We start from the raw sequence: 22,373 nt of genomic DNA on the forward strand, positions 1-22,373 counted from the left end.
CCTTTATATTCATCCCTCTGCCCTGCCTTATCGCTCCTGTCTCCACTTCCCTAGAGCTAGGATGAAAGGTGTGTGACTCCCAAACACTGGGAATAAAGGTGTGAGCCACCACCACCTGGATCTGTTTCTGGATCGATTTCGTGTAGATCAGGGTGACCTTGAACCCACAGAGATCCATCTGCCTCTGCCTGGAATTAAAGATGTGTGCCACCATTTCCTGGCCTGTAGTGGCTGAGCTCTTCACTCTGCTGCTCAGGCAAGCTTTATTTATGAACATACAAATAGACTGTCACTACAGATTCCTATCTGTCTCCCTGCACAAAACTCAAGTGCAAGCAGAACAAAGACCTAAAACCAGATACGCTGAAGCTGAGAGAAGAGAAAGTGCGAGAGAGCTTTGGGCGCCCTGGCCCAGGAGACGACCTCCTGAGGACACTGTTAACACAGGCACTAAGATCAACAATTAATAAATGGAGCCACATGCAAGTGAGAAACTGTAAGGCAATTGGCAACATTATTTGGACAGAGTGGCGGTCGACAGAATGGGGAAATATTTTACAAGCTACACATCTGATAGAAGGTTAATATCTATGTAAAGAACTCAAAAAAAAAAACCCTACATATCAAGAGAATAAATAACCCAGTTTAAAAATGGAGTACAGATCTAAACAGAGAATTTTCAAAAGAGGACTCTCAAAATTCTTAGTCATCAAGGAAATGCCAGTCAAACTTTGAGCTTCCATCTTACACCTGTCAGAATGGCTAAATCGACAAAACAAATGACCGCTCATGCTAGCGAGGGTGTGGAAGAGCGGAACACTCCTCCATTGCTGGGAGTGCAAACTTGAAAATGATATGGCGGTTCCTCAGGAAACTGGGAACTGATCCACACCGAGATTAAGCTACAGGATATATGGGAATATATTAACCATGGCGTGATGAATACTAAAGAAGAGTTTGTATTTCGGAAGAGAGAACGAGGATACTGTTCTTGGTGTATGGAATGCTCATTGACAAAAGGGAAGAAATGGAGCCTCATTAGTTCAGTAACTGTTGAACACCTACCACGTACAAAGCTCTAGTCTAAGTGCCAGCTTAACTGACAAGGCCAAGGTTGCAATTACACTAAAAGTCTAATTAAAGCCGCGGCATCGCGAGCTGGAGGGATGGCTCAGTGGTAAAGTGTGCATGCTGCTCTTCCAGAGGATGGGGTTTCCATCCCCAGCAACAATGTGGCAGCTCCTGTCTGTAACTCCAGTTCCATCCTGTCCAGTGCTTGCTGCCATGACCGAGCAACAGGAACAAAACTCATCTCTTCTTTAAAAGGTGAACTCTCTCTCAGGAGGTGCGCTTTGGACATTGCAAAGTAGGTGGCCCAGGACAGTGATTCCCCCCCACACTCTGAGGTGATGGTGACTCTTCCAGGACACTGCCCACACAGGGAAGAGGAAGTCAGGACCCTTGGCAATGTCCCTGAGTTGAGCAGAGTTCAGAGTATAAAGATACCAAAGTGGTGGAAGTCAGGGACCAGAGTACCTGGAACTAGAGACCAACAGAGACTGTCCTTGGGTCTTTAGCTAAATTGTAGTTAGCACGTGGGTGTGAGCAAACTATCAAAGCTAGAAAAGAAATCATGAAAGGAGCCATTGGGGCATCCCCAGAGCACGTAGGGCAGTATCCTGCATGTTCCCATGGGCTAGAGAAAGCCTTCCTCACACAGGAGCAGCACCCTCAAGAGAAGGAACTAGTCACGCCAAATAATCCCTAAGACGGTTTCAACCACAAAACTTGGAAGTTTCAAAACCAGGCAATTAGGCCCAAGTAACTCAACAGTCATTCCAGTAAAAGACCAAACCAATTAAAATCATATGACCATATAGAACATCCCCAAAACTGCTGGCGTGTCTGTGGGGAAATGTCTTAATTGCTAATTGACATGAGAGGTCCCAGCCTTCTGTGAGGAGATGCCAGCCCTGGGTGGGCGGGCCTGGGCTGTGTGAGAAAGGCGGTTGAGGGATGAAGGGGAAGGAAGCCAGAAGAAGCTGTGTTCTGTGGTTTGGTTTCAGTTCAGTTCATATCTTAGGGTTCCTGCTTGAGGTCCTGTCCTGACTTCCCTCATTGCTGTCCTGTTACTTCAAAGAGTGAGCTACATTAAACCTGAAAATGAATGGAATGTACGCAATGTAGCAATGCTGAAGCAAGTGTGGGCAGCCTGGGTGTGGAGGTTCTGTTGAACTTGTCTGTATTGGGCTTCATGGTCTAAGTTGACAAGGATGATTGACAGGTCTCTTCCTCTAGAGGGAGCCAGATCTCATTACAGCTGGTTGTGAGCCACCATGTGGGTGCTGGGAACTGAACTCAGGACTTTTGGAAGAGCAGGCAGTGCTCTTAAGGGCTGAGCCATCTCTTCAGCTTCATTTCATTCAGATTAAACCTGTTCCTCCGCAAATGGGTTTGGTCAGTGTTTTAGCGTAGCGTCAGAGGGTGCAAACTAGGAAAGTCAGGCATGCACTCGGTACAGCCGGTTCCAATCACTCTTGTTTTTAACTTTTTTGAGGAGCCCCCAGAATGATTTCCATGGTGGCTGCACCAGGTTTACTCCCGCCAGCAAGAGCTGGATTCAGCTTTTGCCACATCTTTGCTGTAGTAGTAGTGGGCCCAGAGGCTCGTGCATTTGAACACTTGATCCCTGGTTGGTAGCACTGTTTGGGGAGGTTCTGCTGGAGGAAGTACATCACCGTGAGGTGGCTTTGAGTGTTTCTAGTCTCCTCCCAACTCTACCCACCTCCAGTTCTTACTCTGCCTGCCACTTGTTCACAGTTGAGATCCCTTTCCTGCTCCTGCTTCTGGGCCTGCCTGTCACAAGGAACTGTAGACTGAAATAGATCATTTATAAGTTAGGTTTTGTCAGAGTATTTTATCAAAACAGCAGAAAAAATTGACTATTTATAATTAATATTTATAATTAAAATTATTGCTTAAAGGATTTCTCGTGTATGTGTAGGGGGGCTATGGTATGAAAGAAAAAAGAATTTAAGGCTCTGCTGATTAGACATAAATTACTGAATTCAACAGAGTAAACAATAGGTTTAGGAGAAATAATAATTGCAGCTGGGAACTTTACTTGGGAGTACTTTGGACGTCCAGGTGAATCTGTTCAGGATCAAAAGAGATCAGCACAGCTGGAGCTTGGGGGAGGGGCCTGTACCTGAGATGGAGCTTGGGGGAGGGGCCTATATGTGAGATGGAGCTTGGGGGAGGGAGTGTAGACTTGAGTCAGAGATTTGGAAGAATCAGCTCATAGCAGGTTAAACTATGGACCTGGAGGAGATAATCAAGGACATGCATTCATAGCGTTTCAACTTACAGTAGTTACTTTTCATGATCTTCCAATTTTCCTTGGAAATCTATTCACGTTGTTTATTTTGTCCTTTTGACCCCTGCCTGGCTGGTGTCTAATATTAATAGCTCCCTTGCCTTCTCAAATATTATGCTCTCTCTCTCTCTCTCTCTCCCTCTCGCTCTCTCTCCCTCCCTCTCTCCCCCCTCTCGATCTCTCTCTCTCTCTCTCTCTCTCTCTCCCTCTCTCTCTCTCTCCACACACACACACACCCCTTAGGCTTAAAGCTATCCATACTTTCCCAAGGCTCAAGACAGGTGCTGGGATGGATGGTCCTGGTTGAGTTTATGCTATTGATCATTGTGTTCTACAATCCTGCTAAACTTGTCTGGGCTTCAGTAGAGTTGTTTGTTTTGTTTTTATTACAATGGACATCCTAAAGGATTGATAACGTCATCTTTCTTCTTCGCAGTCTCTACATCTCTTTCTTCTCCTGCCTTACTGTGGCAGCCAGAATCTTCAATACATATGAAGCTGAATACCAATATTTCTGGGCCTACTGAGCCTTGCATTTCATTGTTTGGCTTATTTGTGCTGGGTACCAGGATGCTAGGCAAGCCCTCTGTCACAGAGTGAAGCTCCCAGGGAGGCTGGAGAGATGGATCAGAGGCTAAGAACACTGACTGCTCTTCCAGAGGTTCCTAGTTCAATTCTCAGCAACCACATGGTGGCTTACAACCATCTGTAATGAGATCTGGTGCCCTCTTCTGGCCTGGAGTCATACATGCAGACAGAACACTGTATACATAATAAATAAATCTTTAAAAAAAAAAAAAAGAATGAAGCTCCCAGCCTGGTTTGTTAAAATGATAAAGTAAGTATTGGCTGATTTTCAAGCGGAATCTGTTCTTGTATTTGTGGGATAAATGCTACTTGAATGAATTATTAACCAATAGATTTTATTTTAGCACGATCTAAAATGTATAGAGTTAGTATACACAGACCTATAAATTCACCTCACGCCTCATCACAGCTTCCCATATTTTTAAGATCTTGCTTTAGTGATACATTTGTTAAATTAATAAACCAATATTAATGTATTATTTTTAACTAATCTACAGATTATATTGAGATCCACTATGCTGGGCAGTTCTATGGATTTTGGCAAATATACACTAGTTCTGCACACAATAGCTTCAGTTTCTTCAGGATCCCCGTGGTTGGGAGTCGTTCTTCTACAACGGCTGGTAGAGAAAAGAGCCAACGCCTGTCAGCTTGGGTTCAGCTGTGATGACAGAAACTAAGGCTTGTCTCACTCATCTTCTCGGGTGGTCTTTCACGGCTCGAAATCCTCTTTGAAGTCTTGGAGATGAGAGAAGACAACACGGAATTCGGGCAGATCTGGGCAGTCCAGGGCACCCCGAGTCAAACGTCTTTATCTGCCCCGTGTATTGCATCCCTCATTTCTACTTCTGGCTCCACTAACACCTGTAGTAAATAGTTCCGAGCTCTTATTTACTCACAGCAACACTTATCCAGGTATTTCATTCTGGCTACAGTTTCACGATCATCTTCACGGCTTGGGAAGCTCCTTTTTCCCATAGAAAAGCGCATCCCAGAAGCGCAGGGGCAGCTACTGTCCTTGCAAGCCACTCTTTCCCCAGTGGGCTCTAGAAATTGCCTCGGGACCTCAGTTCTAACCAACTCCCTCTTAGAATGTTTATTAAATCACCTTAGTGTTTGTAGCACTCGTAACAATTTAGGTCGTTCTGGTTTTAATTAGAGCATTTTATTTGGTTAACAAAAAATACTGGAAGCTTATAAATGCTTTATTTTTTTAACAGAAGAAGGCTGGGGTAGGTGCGTGGCCACTGGATGACACAGTCACTAAGCGCAACGTTCAGACTCTTCCACAGACTATAAACATTCACACATTTTTGTGATCCTCATCCACAGTTCAACTCAGTCGCTGAAAGAAGAGTCACTGTCTGAACTTTCTTCTATGGCTTTTTCAGTTGCACCATTGGGCACCGGAGCATCTGGCTTCCTGGAAAAAAAAGGGGGGGGGGGATTTAAAGATTTTCCCAACAGAAGACAAGCTTACAAACTGTGAATTAGGTTCATCGTGCAGTACTGTTTGTTGCTAATAAACCTGCCGGGTCTGCGTGTTTACAGGAGCCTCCGGTACTGCGCCCCAGCGCTGCCTCTGACTTCGGCATGCCAGGCGGGGATGATCTGCTCTAGCGCCGCTGGGGCCACAGCTATCCCGCCAGCCCTTCTGCTGCTTCTCCTTCAGCACTCTGCGTTGCAGTGCCATGGAGACAGAGATGCGACGTGGACAGGCTGGCATGCCTGGCGTTGAGTCCCTGCAGCCTCAAGTGCACACTGAGGCACAGATGGGAAAGTGAGGAATGGAAAGACAAACGGAAGCTCTGGAAATTCAGAAGCAGAAAGGAGCTCGAGAACGGCTAAGAAGCAGAGGCCAAGTGGGAGCGCTATGGGAAGGGGTGCAGAGTTGTGGGGAGGGGGGCAGCATGGTCAGAGCAGGCTCTTAATGTCCATCGGGTGTTTTCACTTAGTTTTTGTTCTTGGGCTTTTCTCTAGAGAACAAGTATAAAAAGTCTGAGTTGGAAAAAAAAAAAAACCTCAAGAAAAAAATCTCAAAGAGAGCGCATCAGGGAACACCAACTGCTTAAGCCCAAGTTCGTGTGCTATAATAAACAAAAATGAAAAATTATACTACTACTAAAAGTCATGGTGAGGGCTGGACAGATGGCTCAGGTGATAAAGCGTTTGCCTTGCAAATGAGAGGACCTGAGTTTGGATCCCACACCATGCAGAATATTTATGCAAATTTCCATATGATTCATACATGTCAATTACCACTTTTGAGCATATTACCAGAATAGCAAAATTTAGCTATCTGCAGCACTGTCTGCACACCCGTGTTTATCACTACCCTACTGACAAGTCGTGGAGCCGGTCTCGCTGGTCATCAGTGGACTGATGAATAAAATGTACAAGGAACTGGAGGCTACCGTGTTAAATGAAATAAGCAGGCCCCTCAAAGACAGTATCATGCTTTCTCATGTGGAATCTGGGAAGATATGATAATAAACCAGAACTCTTAGCAAGGAGAGGAAAGAGGAAAGCAGAATAAGAGAGAGCAACAGGGGGTGCGTGTGTGATCAAAATGCATTATTTTTTGAAATTGACATGTTAATAAAAGAGAAAAATGCTGTATGTGCGGTCATTCACGGATCCACAAGATGCTACACTGTACAGAAGAAGGGAGGAGATGTACTTTCTTCTTCCACATGTGGATGCCCACTTCCCCCATTTATTAAGGAGGATGTTTATTCTCTAATGTATATTTTTGTCATCTTTGTCACACACCAGGTGGCTGCTGCTACGTGGGTTTACACCCGCGAGTCCTCTGCTCTGTTCCTCTGATCTATGCGTCACTACTAAGGCTCTCAGTATAAACTGGAGTCAGGAATGGCGATGCCTCCAGCGTCACTCCCTTCGCTGCTGATTGTTTTCATACCCAGAATCTTTGGTATGAATCTTAAGATGGTTTTCTCCTTCTCTGAAGAACGCTATTGGAACTCTGACTGAGGGAATCACAAATCACATCGAATCTATAGACTGCGGTGGGAGGTCGACCATTTTCCTGTCATTTCCCCAATCCCATCCACTTTGTATTTCAGTCACATGATGCAGGCCTGGTCCATGACAGCAAGACATTTCTTTTCCTGGGGACTCGAGACGTGTATGTTTTTTTTTAGAAGCCAGCTTTGAGTTATGGAGTAGAAGCAGCTTGATTTTATTCAGTGGCAAAAACTAAAATCTTCCTGATGGCTCCCTTAGTTGGATTCAGAGGAGAGAGCTCAGCAGTAGGAGGCAGACGGGTGGTGGGGAGGAGAGGAGGACGTCCACAATCATCAGCCCTGAGACTCCGAGTCTCTAGTTCCTGTCCACTGTCTGCACCTCTCAGCTATAGGCCACTAACTTCCTTTTTTTTTTTTTTTTTTTTTTTGATTTTTCGAGACAGGGTTTCTCCGTAGCTTTTGGTTCCTGTCCTGGAACTAGCTCTTGTAGACCAGGCTGGCCTCGAACTCACAGAGATCCGCCTGCCTCTGCCTCCCGAGTGCTGGGATTAAAGGCGTGCGCCACCACCACCCGGCCTAACTTCCCTTTTTGCTCAAGCTAGCTTAAATGGGTTTCATAATTTTGGAGATGAAGACAGTTTAGAACACACATATATTGTTGATTTAATATTTCTTTGTTAAAAGAAGATTTAACTTTGTGTTTAAAACCTTAAGCACTTAAAGGATATAAAAATCAAGTAAACATTCTTTGGGGAAATATGCAGACAGTTTGAAATCACTTTTTTATTTTCTTTACAAAGCAGTTCAATTTAATTTAAACTGTATTCCAAAACAGTGTTAGAAAAACTATGGCTGAGCAGGAGGTGATGGAGAGGCTGGACTATTTACCCAAGTGTATATAGACATATTAAAATTATAAAAGAAGTTATAAACTTGAGAGAAAGTTGGTATACATACATATAAAAAATTATAGAAGATTTCATAAATTTGAGAGGGAGTTTGTGGGTACATAAGTAGAAATGATTAAAAAAAGACACCACTGATCACTAATTAAGAAAATGCCCTATAGCCAGATCTTACGGAGGCATTTTCTCAGTTGAAGCTCCCTCCTCTCTGAGGACTCTAGCTTTGTCAAGTTGACTTAAAACCAGCCAGGACAGGTGGGATGGAGCCCAGGTGACAGACCTGACTAGCTTGCTCAGCTTCAGATCTGATCCCCAACACAGAGTAAATAAACAGTCTGCTTTCTGCTACATAACTGGAAATAGAGATTTTCAGTCTGAAAAAGCAGAGTATACTTCTGAAAGGTCATATTCTGCATATGAAATATGTCCGTTGAAAACATGATGGTATACATAGGCAACTCAGGAGTACAAACAAGTTGTGGCCCCAAAGCTTGGTAGAGCCATGGTTTGGAATATTCACAAACCAGAGCAGCATTCATTAAACGCTCACTGCTTTTCCAGAGCTCTACCGAGCATGTGCATCACTGCTGAGGGGCCGGGCCATTCTAGTTTCCATTTCACAGATCAATCCGTGGTTCAGAGCTAGAAAGTGGCAGGGCGGACTGTCACCCTGGCTGCCTCCGGCTGGCTGTCTCTAGTCTAATGTAGCCCGAGTCTCCCTCACCATGAACTTGCTCCTGAGACACATGGGACCAAAGGCCAATCTGTCTGTCATCCTAGATGAACAGATGTAGTCATTACTGGGTAATTCTGACATTAGTTCTGAGATACGAGGGGTGAAACTTCGGTTTCCTGGTACGGAAATCTAGGCACTGATTCAAAGTTTTAAAAGTATGATTTACTCATTCTGTATTTCTGGGACAACATTAAAGCAGATGAATCTCTGAATAGAGGTTAATTAAGTTTCAATTTCACCTTAAACTAGGGAAGACAGTGACATCCCCACATCTTTTTTATGTCAGTAGCACCAAAACTAATCTTGAGAAGCCGGGGATTTAAAAAAAAGTAATTAAAACAATCAGAAGCATCAAACAAATACTTGTTTGGTAATTATCAAACATTTTCATCAGTTTTGTAGACATCTCAAATTCAAGGATAGGCATAATTTTGCAGTAAATTGCCAGGCTTCCTCATGCAAACTTTCCTTTGAGACAGTGTGTGTTCTGTCCCCAGCTCTGGACGTATAGCAGCCAGTCTGACATGCTTAGAGACCGGGTTGTTTCTCCCTCAACTCCAGTTCTGCTCTCTGTCCAGATCAGACAGATCTAGACCAGCTTTTCTAACAGTTATACGAGTTTGCCTTACTACCTGGAGCTAATAAAACAGAAAGTGTGTGTTTATACTCTTAAAGAAAAGACAATCAGGATGCTCTTTACTCAAAGTTCTTGGAAGAGGCTTATTTTGTACCTAAGATTCTAAATAAAACTACGTTCCCCTTGGATGGTACATTTCCTTCTTGAACACCACGTCAAACTTCTCTCCTTGAGTGAAGGTCCCTACCTTGTGTAACTCGGATTCCACAGCCCCAGACTTCCTCTGTGAACAAGGTTGCTGCTACATCACAATAAGCTAATGGAGACGTTGTAGCGGTGACTGCATAAGTGAGTCAGTCCACTCCAACCAGTGCCCCTGGTGGCCAGTGGCCTGTACCTATGAGGTAATGGGTCAGAAGGCAGCCTCTCGGCTGTGGTTGAGAAGCAGCCTTTCGGTAAGGCCATGCTGTTACTGGAATCCTACCCTACAACTTGGCATCCACCTCACATCTGAATGTTTTTCAGCATTTACAGACAATGACATACACCGTGCCATTGCTAAGGGGGCTATAAGAGCACACTGGGTGTGTGTGGGCTTCTCCGCTGGATAACCGCTTACAGATCCCTTAGGGTGACAATATCCAACACTCTTGAAGAATAAGGAGTTACCTAGGCCAATAAGACAGGGGAAAGGGGTTCCAAGGAGAGTTAAAAATGTCAAAAGGGAGTAGAAAGATGATATATTCAGAAAAACACAAGTCATTTGCAACGGCTGCACAAAATGAACATGGACAGAATCAGCAAGTACTTGAGAAGCAACCCAGGACGCGACGGGAAAAGCATCTGCACGCAGCAGTTAGACACTATACGTCGAAGGCAAGAATGAAGTGATGAACAAATACACGCAGCTTTATTGGGAGTGCTTGAAGGCGAACACAGAAGCCAATCAGGTGCTACTGCGATAACCAGGTGAGAAATGAAGGGTCACGGGAACAGCAAGAGGTACGCAGGCATGTGGAAGGAGGGAGGCGACACCAAAACCGAGAAAAACCATAGCAACTGACATCACGGGACAGGGGAGAGGGAGGGAGCAAAGGTGAATGAAAGGACCTTGTACGAGGCTTCATGTGGGAAGGAGATGAATGAAGCCGTCAGTGGCCGAGGACTGGAGACGCAGCCGGTGGAGATACTTATAGGACACGGGCTTTCCTGTCTTTCCAGAGTGAAACATCACCATTTTAAAGGTCATTTGTTACTATTTATGACCCATTGTGTATTTCCAGAAGCCAAAAACATCCCAATTGATGGTAAATGTGCTTATACAATCAAGTACCCAAAGGGATTAAATCCAAATGTTCCATTCTTATTAAAATACATGCCACAATTCATCTACTTTTCAAACGTCAGAAACAATTTCCAGAACACATAGTAAACATGCCCAGATACGCTGTGCTCAATTCACCAAGCCATGCTATTGGAGTCGATCCTTCGGCCCCTTGGAAACACACCAAATGAACATACATGTTGGAAAATCCATTGTTGGCAGCTTTACAGGCATTCTTGAACTTCACATTTTTGAAGATAAAATATGAGAAGATGACTTTTATGATATTTCATTTCCAAAATGCACACCTTTTCCTGAAATGCTGGAGCCAAGAAAAATTCCAGAGCATAGTACTAGCACAGCCTGAATGCCCGGGGAACACGGGGTGAAGGAGTGCTCCAGCTAGACAGACTGTTACAAGTATCTGGAGACGTATAAAGCAGACTTGTGAGGAACCCATTAAGATATATAACTTATTGAGATGAACCACATGGCCAGCCTGGCTTGGATAAAATGAATTATTATCAAAGTTCTGAGCCGTGATTTCTTAGCATATCTAAAAAGTATTTTATAATACACATTCGACTGGCACCTATTTCATAATAACCGTTAGTGTGCACTGCCTATGTGAGTCGCTTCTCAGCCCCGTGTCACCTAGGCTGCCACAGAATTCTCTGCTTATGTATCATGACCTTAAGTGAAAAGAGGTGGACAATACCTTGTCACACCAACCCCCAAAGGAAATGTCAACATGGAAAAAAACAACGAAAACCCAAATGCCCATCTACCAAATTCTGACCAGTTTCACTAGTGAATCTCCTCTCCTGAGGTGTGCAAGGGCTGATTTAGCAGCCTAGGGTATTTCCTTTTCTTTTCCTTCCTTTCTTTCTAACATAGCAGGGGCATCATGTGGAGGATGGTATTCTCAACTATAAACACTGTATAGGAAACAGTAGGGAAAGCTCAAAACATTGTTTGTTGCACTTGACAGATCTGGTACCTTGTCAATAGGATTTTATTAGAAATACTACTTACTCCAGCAGGTCTGGATCCAGCCCTTCGGATATCATTTTGTTTCTGATTGCCATCACTGGAACCCCCTACACAAAAGTCAAAAGATAAATTCAGTTATAAGAAAGCCTTCTTCGTCATTCCCATGAACGACTTGAAAGAATACACCGAGGTTCCTCGTTATTTAAAGCACGCCCCCCGTTTGCTTTTACTGTTGCGTGTGCGAAGCATCTCAAAGACCTCCGGGCACATTCACAGCGACCTGTGGAACCAGCACTGTCTAATCCATGCACACCCAAGTCAAGTCACGTGAACCATCTTATTGCCACTTCTGCCCTGCAGGATGAGGAGGTTACTTTCTCATCCAAAGAAAGGAAGCAACGACGGCTAGGATGACGAGACATCTGGCTAACCTGATAGGATTTTCAAACAAAAACAAAGGTCTCAGAGCTTTTCAAAACATAGCGCACACCAATGTAAATGCTTGTGTAATAAGCAAACATCCATATTTCATTTTGACACTTTTGGAATGCAGAATCCAAGTAATATATTATACATTTTCTCAGACCACTACACACATGAAGCAGGGACAATACAGGTGGTAAACTGAAGAACACTGAGAATGCAGGAATATCTGCACTCAGGTTAAGAATATCAAAACAGCAAGGGAAGGATACATCAGAAATGAATACAAATGCAGTTGAAAAAAGAACTCATTTGATGTGAACACACTCCATAACTCCACATCACTGAGTGTGGATGTGTCAAGACCTTTGGCGGCAATAAATGTCCTCTGAAAGCAGCACACTCCAAGATTAATTCAAGCTAAAATGCACGAGGAATCTGAGGTCTCTGTCAGCACTCGCCTGTGCTGTAGCAGGTGGTTCTCCTGAAGCCTAGGTTCTCCACACAGCATGAGGACTGGGTCCCGTGCACACTGCCAAGCCGCACAGCACGCTACCAGAAACACCTCCGCTGTGTTCAACACTAGTGCATGCTAGGAGCTGCAGAGCCTTTGGATGCTCTTGCAGAAACAATGGTCTGATTATGGGAAACAAACGTTAGTCATGGTTTCTCGCTGTTGTTCCTCGGGATATAAATGTCAAAACAGCATAATTTGGGTGGCAGTATGTTAAAATGCTTGAATTTAAAAATTGTTGAGTTTCATTAAAGAATAGTTTGGGTTGGATATGGTTCCATGGTTAAGGGTGCTTGCAGCTCTTCCGGAGGCACCTGGAGTGGGTAACCAAGATGTTAAGACAAGCCCTACTTTTGAGGTATGTTTTCTAAAACTAAGACTTGAATAAAATAGAGTTCAAACCCAAATCTACTATTTAATTTTACACAAGGGATCAGTCTAAGTGATCCCTTAGATCCTTAAGAAGGGATCACCCTTCTCAGAGAAACTTCTTTTTGCAGTGAATGCTGGTTAATAGAACCGCAACAGGCCTAAGCGCCCTGGAGTGCTAGGCTCCAAACGGGATCGCTACATCACACCCGCTGTCACAACGGCCAGGGACCGCCATGGAAGACAGGGCAGAGAGAGACCGCAAGAGGCTGGGGGTGCTGCTTCAGAACAGAGTTTCCTAGACGAGACAAACACCACACAGATGAGCTCTCAGTTCCCTTGGCTGCCTGCACAAGACCCATACAAGATCAAACCAGTCCAAAGGACAGCATGGACGGGGAGGGCCGGAGGAGCTAAGCAAGCACCACTGGCTCTGGCAGTCATTGGTGGCCATGGGAGGGAGACTCAGTTTTCTTCAGGGATGTAGCCCCTGATAGGCTGCCATGCTCCAGTGGCTGCCCCTACGGCATGCACACACTGGCAACGCTAACTGGTCTCAGTGTACTAAAAACACTGCGGAGGACATGAGCAGGAGCTTGGAGATGTGGGGTGATGATTCAACTATTCAGGATAACAGAATGAAAAAGTTTAGAGCATTTCATTTTCCAAAAGTACTGACGTTCTAAGGATAAGAGGGAAAAGAACAGAGTTCATGCCATATTTCCTAAAAGCAGCAACAAAAAGAACCAAACAAGCTCTCAGCTTCCATTAAGCATGATCTGATGTCAGAAGGTCTTTCTATGAGCACAGCTATGTGATTTATTTATCATATGTTAGTGTAAGCCACAGGACATCACTGGAAAGGTCACAAAAATAAATTACAAAACCCAGGAAACAGAAGGGAAGAAAAATGAGGTTAAAAAAAACTGAAACAAAACAAAAAGCAAAAACCTGCAGCATCAGCATCTCCTAAAATATAGCACAAAACTGTCCCTGGGGACCAAGGGAGGGAGGCGCCTGGAAGCGCACAGGCAAGAAGCAGAGATGTTGGTAGAATAGATAAACTCCCCATTTTAACAGATCTATGGAACTGATTATGGAGAAAGAGTAACAGACATCTGAGCCTGGAGCTCCGTATTTTAACCTGACGTTTCTGGAACCAGCCACAGGAGGAGAAAACAGAAATACTCCAAGTTCAGTGCGCCTCTTGTCACTTTTGTATATTGGTATAACATAGAAAATACACCCATTTTCCCACCGTCCGCCCCTGCAGAGGCTTCTGATCACACCATGATGTAAATCTCATAAAGCCTGATAAACAAATGAAACCAGTGATTGGGCCTGGGTTCCGAGCACGCATCCCCACCGGACCTGCTGCTGTGTGTGTGGCTCAGACATCTCGTTTGCTACATTCCTGGGAGGACGTCACTTGTCAGCCGTCAGAAAGAAGCGTCCAATGTCTGATCGCAGAGAGACAAAGCTACTGGTGGTCTAAGGAGGACACAGGAGACCTCGACATGAAGTCTACGGAGCTGTGGGGTTTTCTTTGGCAAGTCATGAGGGCAGCCCGTCCAACAGAAGCAGCGAAGGGGAGCGGAGGCAGCCATGGGTCTGCATTTGCGTCACTGGAGAAAGTGTGTAAAGAAGCCACGCTAATGAAATTAGGACGGCAGCACCAATGGTTAAAGGCTTGTTTCTTCTATCACAAAACTGTTTGGAGGTCTCCAGGCCTGCCAAGATTTACACAATAATCTGTTACTGTGTTAATGAGAACCAAGCTACTAAATCTCTCTATCAGCCATGTTTTAGATTTGAAGGGGGAAAAAAAAGGGACTTTGCTTCTTGAAAAAAAATAACAAAATCAAATCCTTATATCTTAGGCTTTTTTTCCTATCATTTTATGAACTTGAATCCAAAAATTTAGTTGTAAGAAGTGGAAAATAGGAAGTTCTTTCCTTACACAGAGCAGGCATAACACAAGTCTACCGAGCTGCTGATCGGAAGGAGAACTTGTTCTTCGTAGGAGTGGTGGTGACACCTCAACCCGAGCATCCAGGCTCAGGCAGAGGTCCAAGTCTGGGACAGTCTGGGCTACACAGCAGGACTCTGTCTCAAAACCACTTTTCCTTTGCAAAGAAAGAGTCATGCAGAAACTGTGGGATGCTATGGGCTAAAAAGGGAGCCACTACATGCTAACAAGCTTCTTAATGTGGTAAAATCGACTCAACCGTATCTTCACCTTTTGATGTTTCAAAAGTCCTGTTTTTATTCATTTATTTGTTTGTTCGGTTGTTTCTTTTGAGACAAGATTTCATGTAGCCAAGGCTTACCTTCAAATAAATTTATACAGCTTGGAGCTAGCCATGAATTTCTAACCCTTCTGCCTTCACCTCCCACATTGTACCTCCACGATTAAGAATGCCAGTTTAAAATTTTACTTATTTTTATTTTATGCGCAATGGTACTTTGCCATGGCTGTCAGGTCCCCTGGAATTGGAGTTACAGAGAGTTGTGAACTGCCATGTGAGTGCTGGGAATTGAACCCAGGTCCTTTGGAAGAGCACTAAGTGCTCTTAACTGTTGAGCCATCTCCCCAACCCAAGAATGCCATGTATAGTTTTATATAAAGTGGTATGATCTTATGTTAAGGATAATATTTTCAGATAAATATTACATATACACTCAGATAAAAATATATGCAATGTTTGCTGACCAAATCATAAAACAAAACACATGCTCAATGATTTTCTTCTTCCCCTGGAAGCTTCCAGTAAAGGAATATGAAATTAATTTAAATAAACATCTTCAAGACTTTAACATGAATATGGCTATCTTAAGAAGGAAGCTTTACAAGACTTTACAAGACAAGTTACAAAGACTTGTCCAGATCTAGAAAATGCTGTGGTCTCGTATTAAGGCGGAGACTGTTCCTGCTAAGTGTTTCTGTCTTGAACCTGCGCGTGTATGTGGGTCACAAGTCTTCAGTATCAAACAGTTACTTCTGTGAAAAGGAGCATGACTGAGTTTTTACAAGGGTTATTTCACGAGATGGGTGTGTGGTCAGAAGCGCCTTTCCATTGGCTGCTCATTAGCCATCTTTACAGACACAGGCACAGCTCATGGGAGAAAACGGGTGAGGCCACACCAGACCGCTGGTAAGGAAATCGCGGTGGCTTTATTCTTAAAGTACACATATCGTTAGCAGTTCTGTCTCTATGTTTTAGGGATAAGAAAGAAATTAAAGTTCACCTGGAGGCATATGAGTTTAAAAATCTTTTAGAAAATCATTTCCAAAAGTTATGAATTTATTGTCGTGAGAACATTGAAAACACAGCTACACCAAATTCCCATATTAACACCATCCCACGCCCCATAAAATACACTTGTAACATAATAAACTTTATGTGTTAATGACCAGAAGATGGCATAAAATGTTTTCTTTGTATTTGTAACTCCTCAAGCATTTGCTGATTTAAGAGTAACTTGGTGCCTAGGAAGACCCAGTTTCTTCCCTTTACTATCATGTGTAAGGGGTATGCAGAATTTGTTGTTTGTTGAGACACACAGCCTTGGTTGGCCTGGAGTTCACTGTGTAGACCAAGCTGGTCTTGAACTCACGGAGATCCACCTGCCTCTGCCTCCTGAGTACTGGGATTAAAGGCGTGCGGCACTGTGCCTGGCTTGGTATGGAGAATTTTAGTGCTTGCTTTGACAGGTTCCTCCATGGTGGAACCATCACCTCATTCAAATCAGATAACTTCTTTCTATAAATGTATTCACTTTCATTTTAAATATTATTATACTTTAACTTTCTAATTTGCAAACAATTTAAAATGTTTAAATTATGCATGTGTGTGTGTGTGTGTGTGTGTCTATATGAGGGTTGTGCATGTGCAGACACATACCCTCAGAATCCAGAAGTGGGAACCAGATCCTGGAGTTAAGAGTTATAGACGGTTGTGAGTGGTGTTGAATGGTGGTGAAACAGAACCCAGGTCCTCTGCAAGGGTAGAATGTTCTTTATACCACTGAGCCTTCTCTCCAGCCCCCAAAATTTATTATAAAATCATACTAGAATTTGCTAACCAAATTACAAGTCTATGAATTTATACGTTAAAAACGTGCACATATTATTCATGTAAATTTAAAGTTATTTCTCCAAGTATAGCAATAAAAGAGTAGAGAAGATTCTAGTGACTTAATATACAGAAAGTGTACTTCTGAGTTACTCTTCCAGGTAGGGTACAGTGCTTAGGGAGCCAACTATGACTCCCTCCTTCTTTGACCTTAACAATCTACACACACACACAAAGAAAAATGGTTGGGGTTAGGCACCCATGGAGGCTATAGAACCACAGTAAAGGGCCTTGAGTCTGGTAATGACATGTCATCAATCTTGATCTAAGCAATTAATCTAAGGTCCTTTGTGAACCCAGGCCAGGGAATGGAAGGTGTTGCTGTGTGCTGGAGACTTCAGGATGGTGCTTAGGTCTGGACCTGCTGATAGGCATTCTCTCGCTCCCAAGGGAGCCTGCTTCCTCTGAGAGCTCATGTGTCTTCTGGTCTTTATTGTTTCTCTCATAAATTAGCCAAAACGCTAGATAAAGAAATTAACAGGAAAGGCAGGAACTATGTATTTCCAAAAAGGAAAAACTAAAAGCAGCTGCTTAAATCCCAATGGCTATTTTTCCTCTTGACCCATGTGGAAAATTTTCAGGTGAGATCCCTTATTTCCGGCAGAGGTGGAAGGAATGTAAGGAAGAGGGAACGGCGCAGATGAAGGGTAGCTGGGAACTAAAGGTACAGGCAGGTCGGAGTGAAGGGAGGGCTTGATTTCAGCAGGCACCACCGCCTTTCCGGTCAGTGCCCACGCCCGAGAGCGTCCACAGAAGCCCTGGAGATGCTGTGCTTTCCCTTTAGTCTCTGGGGAGCTAGAGCGGTTGTGTGAACGGAGACAAGAAGTCAACAGTGCCTGCCTACTGGTGCCCTCTCTGACTTTCCACGATGGGGGGGTGGGGGGTAGGTGCTGTGCTACAGAGGTTTAATACACCGAAACCAATTCCATTGGCACTTAAAAAGCTGGGTGAAATGGATATTTAACTTTAAGAAGTTATTTCAGATAATAAATCTTATATATTATTTAAATTGTTTTATTTATAATGCCATTAATACAAATATCTGATGACTTAATGAATAAATACATTCTTATCACTTTTTAAAAAGATTTATTCATTATGTATACAGTGCTTTGCCTGCATGTCTGTTTGCAGGCCAGAAGAGGGCACCAGATCTCATTACAGATGGTTGTGAGCCACCATGTGGTTGTTGAGAATTGAACTCAGGACCTCTGAAAGATCAGGCAATGCTATTAACTTCTAATCCATCTCTCCAAGCCTCAAGCTTACTTTTGTGCAGGTCCCAGGTCAAGTTGCTAGGCTTGGTGGCAAGTGTCTTCACGTGCAGAGCTGTCCTGCTGGCTCTTAATTACATTTGGAATATTTGCATTCTCTATTTTCTTTTTGCTACTTACCCCTTTAAATTACTTAAAACTTTTCTGCTGAGCCATCCCCCTACCTCTAAAACTTGTTTTTAAATAAAATCCGGTTTTAAAGTATCCAAAACTGCATTAAAACAAAGAGCCAAGGGCCTATCAGCAACTCTAGGAAACTGGCCTCCATGCAAGTACATCAGCTTGTTGATATGTGGCCGTTCTTCATATGTGACTGAGAATTTTTGACCTTCCTAAGCTTCACAACTCAAAATATATTTTTCAAGTACATTAAACACCACACATAGATGCAGTATGGCAAACAACTAGTTCCTGGAAACAAATGAAAACTCTGAGAAAAGTGCTACAATGAAAAATTTATAACGCGAGCATGAGAATTCACTGAGTAGGAGTAAGCCAACCGTGGACTAGCAAAGGGGAGCAGTTGAGGAACCAGGGAGGCATAAATAACAGAGCCAAGTAGACACTGACAACCATTGGATACAGCAGCAACCTGCTATCCACCACACCTCAAGGGAAACATGAATGGGAAAATCCGAATTAGATATACTCTTTGTTGTTAACACCTATATTTATAAAGAAAGAATAAATGAAGCTGGGCCAGGTATCATAGGCCTGTAATTCTAGCTCCCTGGAGGCTGAGGCAGGAAGATAACACATTCAAGAACTGTCTAGACTACAGAGTGAATTCAAGGCCAGCTGGAAACTTAGTGAGACCTTGTCAAAAACAAACAGACAAAAAAAACCAAATCCAAAAACAAGAGCCAGGTGGTGGTAGCACACACCATTAATCCCAGCACTAGGGAGGCTGAGGAAGGTGGATCTCTGAGTCTGAGGACAGTCTGTTCTACAGAGTGAGTTCCAGGCCAGCCAGGGCTACACAGAGAAACCCTGTCTTTAAAAACCAAACCAAATTCAAAGTTAAAAAGAAGCTCATAGATATAGCTTAGTGGTAGAACTTTATATAGTGTTTGGGAGGTCCTGCGCACAATCCCCTGCACTGAAATAAAAAAAACACCCAATACGAAACCCAACACACACAAAGGCAAATACATAATTCATAAGCACAGTTCTTTCTGTTTTGGAGACAGGGCCTCACTATATAACCCAGGCAGAATTGTATCTCATGGGTAGCCCAGTTGTCCTTAAGTCTGTGACCTTCCTGCCCCCGCCTCTCAAGTCTGGAAGTACGGACTGTCAGGCAGGGAAACGTCTTAACTTTCTGTGTACCATGACTTGCTCTGAGGTCCCCAACTCAAGGCAATGTGCAGAGGCTTAGGAGAAAAGCAAAATGATTGAAAACTCAGTCTTTATAGATTTTATAATTGGCATGAAAATATTTCCCAAATAGTATTCTTAGAGTTCAGTTCACTGACATTAGGAAAAAATAGTAATGTTTATATTTCTCAAAAATATGACAGAAAGTTGTCTTTCTGGGTTCTCTGATATCAAGTCATAGGCAACATTTTGACCACTAAGTTTTCTGTTTCAGGGAGAGCTCTTGTACTTCTATAAGATAGGAGAGAAGAGAGGGGCTATCACAGGTCACCCCAGGCCCATTTATTCCAGCTCATACTTCCTCCTCATGGATCTACTGCTCCTCAGAGGCTGGTGGCTTGCTTGTCATCAAACTGACATAGTAATCACTTAGTGAGCAGAAAATAGGAAGCTTATCAAATCACTGGATGTGTGGTTTCCTTTCTATAAGCAGCAGGAGATTGCCCTTTATTCTGCGAATCTTCCTATGTTAGAATAAACTGTCTGACATTTACTATTATACATATACATAGATATATTTACACACACACACACACACACACATATACTAAAACCTCAGGTATTACAAAAAGAAACACATATTCACACTTAGAAGTAACACACACTTGGGACCAGCGTGTGACAGCTGGCATTACCTCGAGCCACAACTCTGTCTTCTGGTCACACTGTTGAGTAATGAAAAGCAACCTATTCTGTAGCTTTCTATACCACTGGAAGTCACACTGTGCTCATATACTAAGGGTCTGGGTGTCAACCAGTCTTGACAATAACTCCACCTTGTTGCTATCTAAAGGGAACACTACATCAGGCTCGCCTGCTTTCCCCGGTCCACGGGGCAGCACCTCTTTATGAACATCTTTAATCCACACTTGGAGATGTTCTGCCCTTAGGTAATGGAAGGTCCGCTTCCCTAGGCCAACGTTCACTGCTGGCAACGGCTACATCAGAACCACCAGAACCAGAGATTATTCAATTCACATTTTCAGCAAGCCAAAGAAAACAGAGCTTTGTACAGCCTAAGTGTCTGAAGAGGCTGTTTTGGCAAATACGGTTTCAAAAAGTACAAGTCATTAGCTTCCTTCATGTGGAAGTAGGACTTTCCCAATGCACAATTTATGACTGGCACAGGATTTACCAAGCTCTGCCAGTAAAAGGGGGGAGAATTGTTGGAAAAGTGATCTATGGCCACGATTCCAGTTAAGTTATAAAAGCAATATGTAACGGAGCACAGCCCGGTGCCACACGGTTATGGTAACAAGCACTAAGTCACAATCAATTATCTGCCACATTTGGAACAAACCAGGATTACTCACTGAAAAATCTTGTATAAAACTTACTTTAAAAGGAAAAGAAAAAAATCAGAAAGTGCCTGCAGGTGTTCCAGGGACCTTTATTAATGCAAGGACCAAATCTGAGGATTAATGAATGAATCATAAATCATATATCTAGAAGGGAGCTCAGGTCTCAGTTTATATGAGGAAAAGGGCCTTGAGGTGACAGGACTTGAACGTGTCCCACACAACTGAGACACAGCCAAGGAGCTTCGTATTTCAGGGGTTCCCAGGCTTTGAGGCACTCACCCTGTCTCTCAGAACAATCGCTTTCTGCAGTGGAAAGCACCCTATGTCTCCCAGATGAGCAACCAAAAAAGACATGGAGGCCAAAATGCAAGTTACGGCTTCCTGGTCTGCAGTGTTCGTATGAAAGAAACAGAGACCACATTAGCTTCTGTTCAAAGACATTTATATTAATTAATGTAAACTATTAGGTTTAAAGTGGGTTTGCGAAATGTGACAGGTGAGACAGGGCATCTCAAAGCAAGACATCCCTGAGGACAACTGGGACTTAGGAACTGAGACAGCTTTCTTGGTACCTTAAGGAGGAAGCCCCAAAAGGTTATAGTGCATCTCAGAGGGAGTCTGAAAACAAGATGATATTTTTGTAATCTATAGGACTTTCCCAGAGTGAAGTGAACGATCACCATATGGGTAGCCTACAAATTCCAGCCTTTTATACTAGAAAAAGACATTAAGGAGGCTTGAAAAGGACTCTGTCTAATCGAGAGGATGAGATGACTCTAAACAATTCGGGAAGGAAGCAGAAGCGATAACACAGCCACCGCAAGTATCAAGATGCTGCTGAGTGTGACTGTCCACTGTGGCTAAAGAGAGTTCAGCACAGGAGGAACTGACTTCTGAGTCAACACGACGGCACTTAAGAAGGAAGGAATGTCAGTACTGGGCAGAGGAGGGGAGGCTTGGTGAATCCACCGACTCCCTTTTGAGAGTATAATTTATACTGCTGATGTAAACATACAGCTTCACGGCTTCACACTACTGCATACAGCGGATGGCACACTACTCAAGACCGTGTCTACATACACTTTCATGCCTTATAGTACTGCACAGCAGATGGAACATTATTCAAAACTGTGTCTATATACAAGTAAAATCCTCTGGATAAGTTTCTCTGCCATTAACAGTCCTAGGAAATCAAAGGAAGCATTAGTGACCCTCTGAAATTGAAAAAAAATCGGGCATTTAATAAAACTGCTGCATTTTTGGGCAAGGTAAAGTACTTTTCACAATGAAGGAACGTGCTAGAATTAGCTAGATTAGGCTGCTTTTGGGGATGGCAGTGAAGTATGTTTATCATCTTAGCTGTAGCCCACTGAACCCTGCTTATTTTCACACCCAAGGAACTGAACCAACTGAAGAGAGTATCCGACTGACCGGAAGGCTAAGACAGAACAGGAAGGCATCTTATCACCCTGGGTGACTAATCTAATCATCTA

At 43.4% G+C, this 22,373-nt stretch overlaps 1 protein-coding gene across 2 annotated transcripts in view; it reads right to left on the reverse strand.

Moving 5' to 3' along the window:
- Nucleotides 1–5,148: 5,148 nt before the first annotated feature.
- Washc3 (WASH complex subunit 3) overlaps nucleotides 5,149–22,373 on the reverse strand; it is a 34,273-nt gene continuing 17,048 nt past the window's right edge. For both annotated transcript variants that reach the window (XM_041671494.1, XM_041671485.1), the window contains exons 6-7: nucleotides 11,529–11,593; nucleotides 5,149–5,387 (exon numbers count right to left, since the gene is read on the reverse strand). In XM_041671494.1, the coding sequence (XP_041527428.1) occupies nucleotides 5,303–5,387; nucleotides 11,529–11,593 (150 nt within the window). In that variant the 3' untranslated portion in view covers nucleotides 5,149–5,302. The remainder of the gene's footprint in view (nucleotides 5,388–11,528; nucleotides 11,594–22,373) is intronic.

The sequence above is a fragment of the Microtus oregoni genome, unplaced genomic scaffold, assembly GCF_018167655.1.
Source record: "Microtus oregoni isolate MIOR12 unplaced genomic scaffold, Mior012 000001F_ref0000356, whole genome shotgun sequence".
Lineage (NCBI taxonomy): Eukaryota > Metazoa > Chordata > Mammalia > Rodentia > Cricetidae > Microtus > Microtus oregoni.